Genomic DNA, 16245 nt, shown 5'->3' on the forward strand with positions numbered 1-16245 from the left:
TACAGGTCCCCCCTCCTCCCCTCAACCTATCCATTTCTTCTCCTCTTCACCACACTCTTCAAAGCACTGGAGTGACTCCCTGTAAAGCACGCAAGAAAGCCATTGTCAACCGCCCAGTTGAACATGTCTTCGTCTAACAAGTTTAATATACCTCCCCTTTACTCATCCTCGTATGCTCCGATAAGTCGGAGACAACTTTCCCCCCAACCGCACCCACCCCTCCCCACGGCCCATAGCCTCTCTCTCTCTCTCTCTGCACTGCAAAAAAATTCAGAGCATTACTTTTAACTCTGAGACTGTCAAAGCGTCTGTTTTGACAGTCCCACACAGTTGCAAGCAATGCAATAATAATAATGCAGCGCGAGTTCAGAGACAGTCTCCATCACAAACAACAGTAGAGCATGCCATCAACAACAGGAGCTAGCCGGGGGCTAAGACCTCTCTCTCCGCTTTTTGTTTTGAGACACCTCCAGCAGACGCTCACAGACGTGACACGGGAGAACAGGATACTCGGTCATAAAAAGCAATCCTATCCATGTCCTCCATAGCACTTCTGACACAGCGCTGGCAGACAGACAGCGTGCTTTAAATTAGCAACACATTCTTCCCTGCGAGTTCACTGGGTGAGAAGCCTCAGATATGGTGGCTGGGGCTGCGTTGCTGTGTGTGTGTGTGTGTGTGTGTGTGTGTGTGGGGAGGAGAGAGAGAGAAGGTATCCAATGCTCTCAGCGCATCTCAATACTGCTGTGGTGGTGCCGACTAGTGCCTCACATTGATCAAGAAGTGCTGCCCCCTGTTGGTCCAAAGTGGGTATAGGCCCCCACAGCGTGACAGGCTGAATCCCACCATGTGGCATTTTTTTGTTGTGCTTGTGTGTGTGTCAGTGTGTGTGTGTGTACTGTCACACAACAAGCACATTATACATTCAGACACCAATGTGCTCTGCAGCGGCCTGTCACTCAAACATGTATGGATTCAGGCTCAAAGGTGCATAAACATGCTCACAAATAGCCTGGTCTTTTATACACACGGCACCCCCCCCGCCACCCCCCCCCCCCCCCCCCCAACCACACACCCACACACAGAGCCCCCGTCACCCTCCAAAACAAACACACACGCACGCACGCACGCGCACACACACACCACACACACACACACACACGCGCGTACACAAACCACACGTTCCTCAGCTCTGTTCCGCCATTATAGAGCCCTAGACAATATAGGAGACTCAACACAGAGCCTGCAGCTCTTGCCTCATTTGCATGCCAAGTGGCTGTAATGCTGTTAGGCTTTATGCAATTAAAGACAAGTGAATCCAGACTGCTGGGCCTAAGAGGGGAGAGAGAGAGGGAGGGGAGGGAGAGAGAAGGAGAGAGAGAGAGGGAGGGGAGAGAGAGAGAGAGAGATGGAGAGAGGGAGGGAGGGGAGAGAGGGAGAGGGAGGAGGGAGGGAGGGAGAGAGAGAGAGAGAGAGAGAGAGAGAGAGAGAGAGAGAGAGAGAGGGAGAGAGACCGAAGAAGAAGGAAGAGAGAAAGGAGAGAGTCAGAGAGAGAGAGAGGGAGAGAGAGAGAGAGAGAGAGAGAGAGAGAGAGTGAGAGTCAAAGGGAACAGATGGCTCAGGGAGAGGTAAAAGGTATAATCCCATCAGCTGCACTATCAGCCGACCATTCTGGACATCCCACAGCACAATTACAACACATTTCAGCAGGCAGAACAAAGGGACAGCTTCGCGGGGGCCACATCAGACCTGTTTGAGCATCTCAATAGCCGTGCCGAGGACCTCCTCCGCTCAGATCTCGGATCGGTTTTGACGTCTTCCGCTGCTAACCTTAACAAGGGGGAAGCGGGGGCGAGGCTGGTCACAGAACAGCTGCCGCCTTGCTGCCTCCTTCACGGCAGAGTGTGATGCTCAAAGCTCAATACAAAATTATAACATTATGTTGTCAAATTTAATAAAATTTGAAATTAGACTTAAAAAAAAAAATCTACTTCTGGCTCAAAGTTTGTCGTGGACTTGGTGATGCAACACGCGGGACGCACGCGGACGCACGCGCACAGACACACACACAGACACACACGCACACACACACACACACACTCCTGCCAGCCTCATGTGTCCACTCCCTGTGATGCCTATCATCTGCTGAGGGGGGCATTGTGCGTGTCTATCATCAGATCGCTGCACTGACTGTGTAATCCACTTCGCCACGGTCCCCATTCAGCACATGGTCTCCTCTCTGTCTGTGCATTGAGACATATGCAAATTTTTCAGGCAGAAGGGTGGACGGCTTAGGGCCTGCCGTCACTGCCTCTCCATGGGTCCTTTTTGTGTGTGGGAGGGGGGCTTTGGGATTTCCGAGGTGGTGCGTCTGCACTCGTGTGTGTGTGTGTGTGTGTGTGTGTGTGTGTGTGTGTGTGTGTGTGTGTGCGTGTGTGCACGCGTCGTGTCTGTGGTAGGCTGCAGCTGCCCCCCAACAGTCACCATCAGCATCAGGCCCCTATTTCTAGTCTCCTCCTCCTCCCTCTCTCGCGCGCGCTCTCTCTCTCTCTCTCTCTCTCGCTCCCATCCCCAAAGTCAATTTGTTTACAGTAATTTTGAAGGGTGAATTATTTGCCATAATCGTCCGCACTGATGAAGGTCAGGCCCTTAGAGGCGAGCCCAGCATGCCCATGGAGGGTTGGTCCTCTCTCAGACGCTCCGCTTCGCAATTAAGGAAAGCAAATGTCACTCCTCCAGGCCGCACAAATGAAAATCTGTACGAGGCGATTAGCATGAAGTCAACAGCGCCTGTTAAAGTCAGATTCCCTGTAGTAACCAACGTGTGTGTGTGCACTTATGGGCAGGGAGAGAGAGAAGAGCAAACATGACCCGAACAGACCCAACAGCAAGGCAAACAAAGGGAGATGTCTTGTCTGAGGTGATCCATACAACAATGGCCGCCTGTGATTTACTTACTGGGGATGGAAGGGATAATAGTAGAGGTTTGGAACCGTGCTCGTAAAAGACTAGGAACTCGCTGAAACTGGCCTGCCACATTTTGAGGAGCTAGGGGAAAAAAAACAAAAAACACAACACGCACAATTCATAGTGTGTTAAAAAGATATTGATGGAAAATAGATTAATTTGATATTGCTATTTTATGGCTAGACTGTCATGCTATTTCTGTTGTAAACACGGTGTTGTGCTGAGCGCCATATTAACCCATTCAGGCCTGACGTCGAAATAAAATAAAAAAAGTTTTCTAAATCATGACAATTTTCGGAAATATTTGAGGCACATTTTAACGATTTTTTCAAAATAGCAGACCTACAAGTTCATAGCGCGCCACTCTGTGGCGCGCTATGAGCTTGTAGATCTGCTATTTTTCAATAGCTAAATTATAACATAATGTTTAAAACGCTAACGCTAACGTGACATGGATGCGTTCCAGGTATCAATGGATTAAGGTAATGCATCAAATGACAGCGAACGTGAGGCACCAGATCACTCAAATTAGATTATAATAACAACCCCCTGCACTCTTTGATGAATGGAACCGTTATGTTGCAGAAGTCCTGCCAGATGAAAAGCATTGTAATAAACAATATGAAATGGATTGAATCGATCACAAAAAAGGAGGGGGGGGGGGGGAAGAAAAAAAACTCTCGGATCTGAATAATTCATGAGTGCATTTCGCGTTATGAAAGCTGAAACTACACTCTAAGCAATGTTGCCCGCACTGCATATATGCAGAACAAAGGTAATGAAATAACATGAACCAGCAAAGCTTTCGCTTGTCATTTCCACTTTGACGGCCCGTATTCTTTGACTCATTTAAGATGTGTTCAACTTTGAATTTTTTACTGTACACACAGAGCCACGCTTAATCAATTCTGATAGCTACATTTGCTCTGACACATAATTTGCTCCATCAAATCATTTTCCTGCCGAGCCCGGCGTTTAGCCTTTTGTGAAGTGGACCATTTGAAGGGTCTGCTTAACTACACCACTCCAGCGCGCTGATAAATGATTTTGATTCTCATGCCTTAAAGGACAAATCCATCATTTTTTTTCCAGAGGTAATTTCCATGATATGTCTTTGTGGAAAGAGACATGGGGGGTAGGGGGAGTAGGGGGGGTGGGCACGTAGAGGTGATGCAGTACCAGGTCTGTGTGGAAACAACGCGTGGGCCCCACTGTGGCTAGCCCAGGTGCTGAATTTGCTCTTCTGTTTTGTCTTGGATAAGCAGCCACCCCGTGCATCAAGGCCATCAGCCCCAGCGAGGGATGGACCACTGGAGGCGCCACTGTCATCATCATAGGAGACAACTTCTTTGACGGCCTGCAAGTCGTGTTCGGGACCATGCTTGTATGGAGCGAGGTATGAGGCCTTTGCAATGATGACATTGGCTGTTTGGACGATTCAATATGTAGTCTTTATTACCGTTTCGACCATGCTTCCACTGAAACCTCATTTTAGTCACAAAAAACACATACAGTTGGTGCCACCGATATTGTCCCTTATCATTTGACCCATTTTAGGCCTGACCTCAAAATATTTTCACGATTTTTCAAAAATAGCAGACCTACAAGCTCGTAGCGCGCCACTCGGTGGCGCGCTATGAGCTTGTAGATCTGCTATTTTTCAATAGCTAAATTATAACATAATGTTTAAAACACCAAAAGGGGTTCCCGCCCCAAAATGGGTTAACTGTCCTTTTGCGCAGATCACGCAAACCTCAGCAAAAAGAAAAGGACAATATCGATGGCCTCCAACTGTATGTCAAAATGAATAAATAAATTCTATCTCACAGATATGGCTATCTATCACGCCTAGATCTAGCGTAGTTGTGTGTAACAACCAGGCTGATCATGTCTTTGCTCCCCCTCTCTTATCAGCTGATAACCCCCCACGCCATCCGAGTCCAGACCCCACCAAGGCACATCCCCGGGCGTCGTGGAGGTCACGCTGTCCTACAAGTCAAAGCAGTTCTGCAAAGGTGCCCCTGGCAGATTCGTATATACCGTGTGAGTTAAAACATCTCTTGTATACTCTCCCCTATCTCTCCTCCTCGGTCTCCGTCCATCCTCTGCTAGACCTCTTGGCTCTCCTCTCTTGCTCTGTCCATCCCTCTCTGACCCTCTATGTGGACGGCGGCCCTCGCATCCCTCTCTGACCCTCTATGTGGACGGCGCCCTCGCTGCCGTGCGTTCCAGTTGATAACAACCGACTAACCAGGGCCCTGCTTGTTGGAATGTCAACCGAAACAACCTGACTAACCAGGGCCCTGCTTGTTGGAATGTCAACCGACTAACCAGGGCCCTGCTTGTTGGAATGTCAACCGACTAACCAGGGCCCTGCTTGTTGGAATGTCAACCGACTAACCAGGGCCCTGCTTGTTGGAATGTCGACCGAAACAACCGACTAACCAGGGCTCTGCTTGTTGGAATGTCAACCGACTAACCAGGGCCCTGCTTGTTGGAATGTCAACCGACTAACCAGGGCCCTGCTTGTTGGAATGTCGACCGAAACAACCGACTAACCAGGGCTCTGCTTGTTGGAATGTCAACCGACTAACCAGGGCCCTGCTTGTTGGAATGTCAACCGACTAACCAGGGCCCTGCTTGTTGGAATGTCAACCTGAAACAACCGACTAACCAGGGCCCTGCTTGTTGGAATGTCAACCGACTAACCAGGGCCCTGCTTGTTGGAATGTCAACCTGACTAACCAGGGCCCTGCTTGTTGGAACGTCAACCGAAACAAGCGACTAACCAGGGCCCTGCTTGTTGGAATGTCAACCGAAACAAGCGACTAACCAGGGCTCTGCTTGTTGGAATGTCAACCGAAACAAGCGACTAACCAGGGCTCTGCTTGTTGGAATGTCAACCGAAACAAGCGACTAACCAGGGCCCTGCTTGTTGGAATGTCAACCGAAACAAGCGACTAACCAGGGCTCTGCTTGTTGGAATGACAACCGACTAACCAGGGCCCTGCTTGTTGGAATGTCAACCGAAACAAGCGACTAACCAGGGCCCTGCTTGTTGGAATGTCAAACGTGTGAGATGTGCACGGCTAGCTAAAATGTGTTTGGTGGAGGGGCTTCTATACCAGTGCAACCTGATCCCTCCCCGACCTACCATTATACAGGGGCGCTGCCAAGCTCTGTTAAACTCAAGCTGTCCGGATAAGTCGTTCTGCCAATTCTATTTATCTACCCCCCCCCCCCCCCCACATCACCACCACCCCTATGAGATAGACTGTAAGACAGCTTTTTCTGTTAATTTGTGGATTTCATAAGGCACAGAGTAGCTTCATTTTTATATGAATCGGATTGGAATGGGGGGGGGGGGGGACGTGCATATTAAACGTGGTGTGTGTGTGCGTGTGTGTGTGTGTGTGTGTGTGTGTGTGTGTGTGTGTGTGTGTGTGTGTGTGCCAGGGCAAGTGAATGTGTGGGAGAATCAGGAAGAACAGGCGCAGAGAAAGTGAGCACTGTGTGTGTGTGTGTGTGTGTGTGTGAGAGAGAGAGAGAGACGTGTGTCACACTATATAAGTAAGGGGTCTGATTATCTTGGCTAACAGAAGGAAGTGGTGGTCTTATCTGTCATCATTGGTGAGCAGGCAGAGGTCGCGGGGGTCACAGCCCGTCTGACCTGGAAGCCTCTGTCTGCTCCAACTCTGATGGGCAGAATGAGACGAGGGCAGCGTCAATGTACCCCCCCCCCCCCCTCCCCTCCAGCCCCCGCAGGCCTCCAACGCAGCACTGGCCTTGAGCCCCCCCCACCCCCACCCCATCCTCCGCCCCTCCCTGAACCCCTAACCAGACGCCTCCATCCTGGGGGCAGCTGTTTCTCATCAAGTCCCTCCCAACGAACCCCCCCCCCCTTCCACCCCCCCCATCACAGCCATCCGTCCCCTTCCCCTCCAACCGTGCAAGTCTGGCCCGGCTCTCTCCTGCGTTTAACCTCCCTAGCAGGAGCAGAGCAGAGGCCAACGAGGCACCAGGATAATGAAACAAGAGTGTAGTGTGTGCTGCGTTTAAGTGTATGTATGTGTGTGTGTGTGTGTGTGTGTGCGTGTGTGTGTGTGTGTGTGTGTGTGTGTGTGCGCACTCACGCATGCGTGCATGCGTGCGTGGCGTGCGTGAGAGAGACTCACATGTGTGCATCTGTGTGTGTGTACATGTGTTAGCGGCAAAGCCCTGGGAAGGTGTATAAGTTAAGACATTAATGGCTTCTATAGCACCCCGGTGAAAGTGCCTGGTCCCTTAAGAACAGACCCCATTAGTCACACAGGCTAAGCGGATTGGGATGATTACCATCAGGTTTTACTGGGGAAAAAACGTGTCCCCTTCCTTCTATCCCTGTTGATTCCCCCCCCCCCCCCCCCTCCCCCCGATTCTTCTCTCCGTCTTCCACGCGGGCTTCCTACTCTCTTCCAGTTAGTACGAAGATACAATTACCCCGGGAGGCAATGGTGGTACAATTGATTAGTGCGGTGAATTAAAAGAGAAAGTCACCAATAGACAGGTCCGGCTCCTCCGCTCACGCTGCCTTATTCCCTGTGTGGCTCGCCCCCTGATTGTACAAGGGGTCGTCACTTGAGAGAATGAGGCCGTTAGTGAGCTCGGAACGCTTAACGACAGAATTAAGCTACCACTGATTCCATATGTACAGTAATTGCTAGGTGATAGGATATTAGCTACCTCTCTCTCTCAGACTGTAAAATGTAAGCATGGGCTGATGGCGCTCGGCTCGCTCGCCGTGAATGCGAAAGGAGACTTGGATCATGGATGTATTTAAGAATGAAGTAGCTCATTTCAAACCCACGGAGCCGCTGCTGTCCTTCTGTATTAATGGACTCTGAGCAAACATTCTACGTCACGGGTAATGAAATAGATTAGAAATGTCCCCCCAGTTAAAATGGCAAATTGGATGAGCCAGAAAGGGCATGTACTGTATATATGTAGTGACATTGTGGCGCTGCCGGCAATTTTCGGTGTCTTAAGCCTAGTTCATTTTAAGCCGGATTTATGGGTGTGTAGCACACTGAAAATAGCCAATTTACAAGCTTTGTGAGCTTGTAGATCGGCTATTTCCCCCGCACATGATACCATTGTACAACAGAGCATAAATTAAGGATTTACAATATTGCGGTAAAAAAAAATCTCAACATTCTGAATTACCCCTTAGGGTATTTCAACCGAGTGGCCTGCAGGCACTGAGGTGTGCTAGCTAATTAGCTGTTTCCATCCTAGCTACTTATTTATTTTTATCGCACCAAAATGGACTAAAAAACCTTCACGAAGACATTGTACCTCGTGTACTTTGTTGTGTTTCGTTTGTGCACCTGATGGCTAGCCTGGCTAATAATAAGCCAGACTAATATCACACAACACGGCTGATTCGGTCTGGCTTATTAGCCAGGCTACCTGATGGCCAGGGTTGAATGTTTGAAGCCACTGGCCCAGGTTATTGGGCTACTTACTGTCAATTGTGGAGTAACCCCCCCCCATGGCCGCACGCACGCACGCACGCACGCACGCACGGACGCACGCACGCACGCACGCACACCACCGCCATGCTCAGTACTAAATATAGTATCACATACACACATCATCATCCACTGAGCCACAAGTTAATAGGAACAGAGAAATTAGACCAAATCTGAAAGACCTATGTATACAAGCCCACAAACGGTGTTACGTCAGAGTTCCTCTGCATCCGCACAAAATAAAAAAAGATTATTATTATTTTCGTTTAACATTATTATCAAAGATTTTGAACATAGTCTGGCCATGTCCAAAGCAGACAGGTTTCCAGAAGGTGGCTTTATACCCATTTCCTGTTCTGATCCATTGTCCCATAGCTTCGTTTGATTGGCTCAGAATGGGAAACACAAATACGATTTTCTGCTCTCGATCCGATTTACGATCATTTGAAAATGACGTGATCGGCCCCGATTTCCGATCACGTGATGGGATCTGGACGACCCTAGCCACAGGGAGGGGGGGGGGGGTCATTTGGGTCTGAATGTCCCAGCACTATTGGGGGATGCCTGGTCTATTTATCGATTTATTTTTCCCGACCGGCACTGGTGCATGTCATGGTCTTGCACCGTTTCCATTTAAGCTGCGCAATAGTTGTATTGGCTGCATACGTGCAGTAACTAACTGCAGTTGCTCTTAGCTTCAACTTGATCAAGGTGTCACCCCCCCCCCCCCCCCCCACACACACACACACACACACACATGTCCCAGACGGCGCCACTGGCCACAACAACGCATCAGACATTGAGTAACATCAGCCTTCAATTCCACAGACAAAAACAGAGTCACTCACTACACATGATTAGTTGCAGTTGCCACCCAGCCTTTGAGCCCATGCAATACAACAGCAACAGAGCAATAGCATGAATCCAATTAGTAGGCTATGTACAGCATAGCACAGACAATGACAAGCTGCAGCAGCAGCAGCAGCACAGAAAATGTCCAGCAACAGCTTTGATCAGTAGAGTAAGGTGAGATGATTAAAATGTTCTTTACAAACTACATACATCCTCAAAGATTTCACCAAATCAATGGCATTGCACACAGGTCCAGTCGTGCCTGTAAGGCTATGCTTACCTCTCAAACACTGGAGAATGTGTTGCACAGAAAAATAGCTGCTGGAAATAGCTGCTGGATTCTCAAATAATTCATGATTAACAATGTTCTACATTGTGAAATCCAAGCAATTTGCAGCTATATTGCATTTTAATCTGCATACTAAGAGCATGTGTGTGTGTGCGCGTGCGCGCACGCGCGTGTGTGTGTGTGTGCATGCAGCCAGGAGGAAGTGAATGCATTTGGTAGAACTTTGTATATTGGCGACCTTCCCTCGACCCTTGATTGTGTGGCCAAGTATTTTGGGGAGGGAAAAAAAGTGTGCGCTTGAGCACAGGAGTATAATTTGGAACAGAGGACAAGTGTGACGCAGATGAGCTAGCTGGTGTGTGCAGCGAGGGGTGAGGATGCTGCATGCTGCCCCCTAATGAGAGGTTGCCCTAGGCGCCCTTGCCTGTGTCGCCTATATGCCAAGGACCGCCACTGAGTGACATGCCCTCCAGAAAACGTTCCGGCGTCGCGTATAGGAGAGCGAGAGTGCCATGTGCATATCAAAGGTTTATTTATCAAAGCCAAGCGTGACTTTTCAACATGCCTTGAGTCGAGGAGTGCCTTTTAAGATGGCTAAGACCCTTCTTATTTTCATGTTGACTCTTCTCGCCCCCGCCGCCCCTAATTGTGGAGATTTAACTTGCTCAATTTAAGAAATTATCGCAAATTACTAAGAGTCAACATAGAGGAGACTGCAGTCAATTGGAACAGCAGAGGGACACGTCCTCAGTCGGGGTTTAGTACCCTGGAACACCTCCAAAACTCACAATCCATTCTCAGGAGCGAGCGGCCAGCAGCATACATCAAATAATCCTGTAGGCATCGACTGCATTGAATGTCTGAAACACTAATGAGACACACACACGTACTACATAAAACTTCAGCAGAGAGACGGTACATTACACATATATGTTCATTAATTGGCACTACTTTTCTTTCTCTCTCTCACTCTCTCTTTTTATTTTAAGAATGACATGGTACAGTATAGCTGCTATTTAGTGATGCAGCCTGTACCATTTCTACCTTCGAACAAAGTGTTGTCCCTGGGAGGGAGCTGGCTTGTCCTCAGCCTAATCCATGTATTGGTTATCCATTGGTCAGGACAGCTGGTAGAACCAACTGTCAGCAAGGTTGTAGAAAATCAAAAGGAGAAAGGCCTTGCTGTTGCCCAGGTCAATACTTCACACTTTATTAAGCACTGCATAGTGTACGTGCTTGTTTGATCATATACATGTGTGTATGTATGTACAGTATGAATGTATTAATTTGTGTGTGCGTGTCAGTGAGTGAGTGAGTACAGTAAGTGTGTGTGTGTGTGTGTGTGTGTGTGTGTGTGTGTGTGTGTGCGTGCATGTGCAATATAGTGTATATTCCGCAACCTCATTTGTGGCACTCTAACCTTTTCACCACATACTGTATATACACACCATACCCTCACGAAAGGGTAAATCATAAATAAAAACTTTGACTGACCAATTTATCCAATTTGAGCCCCTAATTGCATCAGAGCTTTTGGTTCTCTATCTTGGCCAGGTTTCCATGAGAACCTGCCTCCTGGGGCAGTGATGCAGGCCCTTGGTAATATGGTTCTGCTAGCGGTCCTAACACACTCAGACACTATTTATCCTAATCAGTGACATCCACATAACCAGGATTGCTTAACCCATTGATACCCGAGGCTGAATCTGGGAACGCCTTCTAGGGCCTGACCTAAGGTTTCTGAAAACCTTCACATTTTGATTCATTATTTTTTTAAATAGTTATGTTTTTTCAAAAATAGCAGACCTACAAGTTCATAGCGCGCCACTCGGTGGCGCGCTATGAGCTTGTAGGTCTGCTATTTTTCAATAGCTAAATTATAACAATAGCTGATGAGACACAGAGAGAGCGCCGGCATCAAGGGTAGAACAACGTATAGGTTGCACCAGGCATCAATGGGTTAAAATGAACCCCTTCCGCGCCCCAGAAAACGCACATTCACCGGGACCCCATTTGTCACGGGTAAATTGAGGGTCAGTAAACTACGCCCGTATCCTCTGGTGGGGGATCCCGAGACATGCATCATAACGTTAGGAGAGAATGATTGGCGAAGGCGAGCTGTCACACATTTGTCAGAGGGAAGGGAACATTATTTGCTAATTTCCCAAGCTGGGCACTGACAGGGTGCTTCGTCTTCAGACCTTTGGTGACCAGCATGGCTTCTCGGCTATTAGTACAAGTCAAGTGATTTTTTTTCCCTCTTTTCCGTCCTCCTATAAAGCGGTAGTATAACAAGAGCCATTTGTTCGACCTCGTATAGAATCACAGCTACGCGGCGAAGGGGTTTTTGGATGGAGCCGGTAGCCACGTACAGTGAGTCGTCTCCTTTGCCAGGCCCTGTAGTTGGAGGCCAGACAGCCTTGAGGGGCTGATGGATCGCAAACTTTTCCCCGTCAAGGTGACGCTATCGACTCCACTGCACCAAAAATCTGACAAAATGGGTATGAGGCAGCCATTCATCAACATAAGGACAAAAGGGTCATATGTGCTTCACTCAATACTGGTGGAGATCAGGAGATGTCAGTGCTGTGTAAGGGCTGGAAAAGGAAGATCTTAATAGAGCAGGAGCGGGACCTTGTATATACTGAAACTGTATCTACTACTGTAGCTCTTACTATTGCTAATATAAAAAGGAAAAAGAAAAGATTTCGTCGATTGTTTATATATATGCTATACAGTTAATAGACGAACGGTACCGGAGTACGGAGTCGACCAAACTCTGGATAAGCGGGAGGAAGACGGATGGATAGATGAACAGTAGGTTTTGACCCAGACTTAAAAAAAAACAATGTCCTCCGTCCTCTCCACAGCAAAGCAGAGATATAAATAGTGATATATATCCAGGCCCTCAAATCCAAAATTAAACACATTTCCTGTTCCACTCTTAGAGAGATTCTTTTTACTGTATGCAGCCTCTTGACTAAATGGAGAGGAAAAAAAAGTCGTATATAAACAAACAAACAAACATTGATGTCTTTATCGAGGCACATCAGATTGCAAAAGGGTCCTATCCCTGTAGCACCCCCCCCGTCCCGCCCGGCATGGGGGCACTTTGAAGTCCCGGATAAAGAGGAGGAGGGGCCGCGATCTGATGGAGAGCTTCCTCTTCATTTCCTCTCCTGCAGGGTTGGGCTTGGTATACGCCGGCGCTTGCTCGTCGGTGACGAGGGTGTGACCATACAGCGAAAAAAGATATGCTATAATCAAAGGCATTCAGAGAGAGTTATGTAAACAGATCGTCCATAAAAGGAGGACTCGAAGACGCGCACACCAAAGTGTCGCCCGTGTAACATTTCAAAGAACCCGGCCCTGTCCAATTTGAAAATCGTGAAAATGTAACGCGGGAACGCCTCTAAATTGACTAGCTCTTTTTCCTCCTTCTTTTCCCATAACACACCCTGCTGTGAGAACCACACCGACATGGATGAAATAGGCACTTTATAACTGTCTTCACTACAGTTAAGTAGGTCATAACCATCTTCTCGACTGTTTCTTTAGCGCACGTGTTGAAGTCTAGCGTGTTATCCCAAGCTCTCTCCGTAGTCCGTACCTGCCTGTCTCATTACGACTCTGGTATTTAGCACTTTCCTCCGCGGGAGTGAAGGAGACGACAGTCGTCAGGCTGAGTCGGACGGGGCTCAGTTTGAAGGCCTTATAGTGTGCTTGTGTGGATCGCGACAAGGTTCCGGCGGAGGAAGGTCTCCTCGTGTCCAATTAGAGGGGCCTGACGTGACACACGCGCTCTAACTCCCCCCCCCACTGTCAGCCCAGGCTTGTCAAGGTGGGCTTTGGCAAGCTATACACTAGTGGCATTATTCCACAACGTGTTATCAGCAAGTGACCTGTGAAATCCAGCGCCGGTGGAAATTGATTGAAATAAGCACTCACACTTGAGCACGTCTTTGTATCCGTTACATCTTCTACCGTGAAATATATCGTCGGTATCTTTTAACCCGTTCTGTGCGGGAACCCCTTTTGGTGTTAGCATTATGTTATGCTTTAGCTATTGAAACATAACAGATCTACAAGCAGCACGCCACCGAGTGGCGCGCTACGAGCTATTTTTGAAAAATCGTGAAAATGCGGCACAGATCTTTGAATAGGTATATATTCTTTCAGAGCGAACGTTTTTTTTATTTCTACGTCGGGTCTAAACAGGTTAAGAGAAAAATGAAGGCAGGAGTGTGTGTTTTTTTCCGCCTTTTTTTTGCTGTAAGGATGGTATTCATTGATTTGATTTTAATTGGACCCACGTTTTGTCCCACAGTATTGTTAGATGTCTGTCTTCTAATGGTTCTTTAAATGGATTGTCCTCACCAAGTCACAGCATCAGTCCTCTGCCAAAAGGAGAGAGAGAGAAACAGGGGGAGGGTGGGAGGAGGGTAGCACTTGATAGACGAGGATCTCTCCCCTCCTCCTCCCTTGTATCCCTCCCTCCCCTCCCTTCTTGCCCCCGTTTTCAGTATGTTCCACACCCAACGGGCTTTAAAAAAGAACTCCACCCCTCCCTCCCTCGCAACCCCCACCCCCCCCCCCCCCCCCCCCCCCCCGCTACCCCCAGCACATTTTGATTGAAATTCATCGGCAAGTTTATTGAGAAATGAATGAGGGAGGCCGCGCGGTATTGACTTTGAGGGGAAAACACAACTCATCTTGAATGAGGGGGGAAAACGCGGCCGTAATTTAGCCGTCATCGATCCGCGGTCCGCCCCGTCCATGTATTGATCTTCATTTTACAATATTAATTTGCGCCCGCAATCAGCTGTGAAGGGAACCCATTTGATTTCTGTTCGGAACGGTAATGTGTGGAAAGTCCAGCGCGGCGGTGGTCCTCAGAGAAGTGGCGGCACTTACTTTAAGATGTCAGGAAAGCGATTGAACAGGTGTCTTCTCCCATTTTCTAATAACACCGCCATGATGAGGAGTAGATTTCGAAAGTATGGATGTGCAGTCGTGTGCCATAGCTCCCCCTTTTAACCCATTTGGGCCTGACGTCGAAATAAAAAAAACGCTCTGAAAGAATATATACCCATTCAAAGAGTTGTGCCGCGTTTTTACGATTTTTCAAAAATAGCAGACCTACAAGCTTGTAGATCTGCTATTTTTCTATAACAGAATGCTTGAAACGCCAAAAGGGGTTCTCGCCCAAAATGGGTTAACCGTGTTAATTACATTTTATCTGTTTGCAGGAGCAATATCTGCAGCAGACTGTAACTGTCTATAGGTTTTTTTTTCTTCATCTGTATTGGCTCAAAGTTCATGAAATTTCAATGAACATTGATCTGTCTCCATTGATTTATCTTAACTGCAGATCTTTGAAATTTTAATTTCCTGTTCATCTCGAGACTGCTGGAGATGATGGAATCACTCAGTGGCTAACTGGGCTGCTGTGGATGGAGATGATATGGTCAGTGTTAAAACAGTTAAAGGTTTGCTTTGCGTGGGTTTGCAGTGAACATTCCGATTTGGCTTGGTTTGGATTTTTTTTATTTTAGGCGGTGGTGTCCTGTCTCTGCATGTGTGTTTTTTCTACTCAAAAAAAATATAAAAATCTGGAGCCGCATGACTTCTTAATACCTTAAAACCTTCTCAACACGTATTTAAAAAAGTTTGACCACCTCTAGTAACCCTGAGATGATATTGGCTTTCATTCCTTTCTCCCACTGTCTCCACTGAACTGGCCAAAACCACACACCAGTCAGATGAGGTCATTTTTTGTTGTGGCGATGATAGTGCGACCTTCATCTGTCTTAACAGGCTGCAGGTGGCCTACAAGGCTTCAGCTGGACCAGCTTTGACACGTTACAAAAATGCAATAACACTTGAATGAACTTCTGTCCGTCTGCTATTTATCTGTCTCCCCCCTTTTTCCCAACTCCCACTCCACCTCTAATTTGTGTTAAGGGGGGAAGGAAAAAAAAACTGCTCAATGGTGTAGGAGGAGTGGAGATAAGCTCGAAGCAGTTAAGTATAATTAGCGAAAGTAATAGCTGGCAAATGGCAACAAGGCTAGGTTTTTATCTCCTGGAAAGATAGAGTTATCGTAATAAGCTTTAATGGCTGGCAGGAATGCTAGCGCGGCCGTGCACGCTTCCATTCAAGCCCGTAGACTTAACGAGGAACAATTTCCCTTAAATTTACTGCTTTGCTCAAAACATTTCCCCATGTTTATGCCCTGATACTGTAAGTCAATACGTCACGTTCACTCCACTTCCATATAGACCGAGGGGCTGCACACAAAGCACAGCCGCCACAGTATTGCCATGTAAGCACTTCTATCTGCCAACGACGGCCATGTTACACTGTTCCCGTGGAGCGGTTACTCATGTCCTATTTCTGGAGAACATGGGGAAGAGGCAGCAGACCATGTTCAGACGCCATGTTCAGGCCATCCACTCTGCATTTTAAGCAAAGTGGCTTTGGGTGGGGTGGCTTGGGGATTGGTGGAGGGGGGGGGGGGGGTTGGTGGAGGGGGGGGTTGGTGGAGTGGGGAATTGGTGGGAGAAAATGTGTTAAGTGCACTGAGAAATGACAGAGTAGATTAAGCAGTTTTTCGACCGAAAATAG

The 16245-nt window shown here is 47.9% G+C and overlaps 1 protein-coding gene across 1 annotated transcript in view; it reads left to right on the plus strand.

Moving 5' to 3' along the window:
* Nucleotides 1-16245, plus strand: part of LOC306931280 (transcription factor COE3-like) — a 97454-nt gene that overhangs the window by 61082 nt on the left and 20127 nt on the right. The window contains 3 exon segments of the mRNA XM_079512583.1: nucleotides 4233-4363; nucleotides 4882-4929; nucleotides 4931-5008. Coding sequence (XP_079368709.1) covers nucleotides 4233-4363; nucleotides 4882-4929; nucleotides 4931-5008 — 257 coding nt within the window.

This window comes from Electrona antarctica (assembly GCF_951216825.1).
Source record: "Electrona antarctica genome assembly, chromosome: 10".
In the NCBI taxonomy this organism is placed as follows: Eukaryota; Metazoa; Chordata; class Actinopteri; order Myctophiformes; family Myctophidae; genus Electrona; species Electrona antarctica.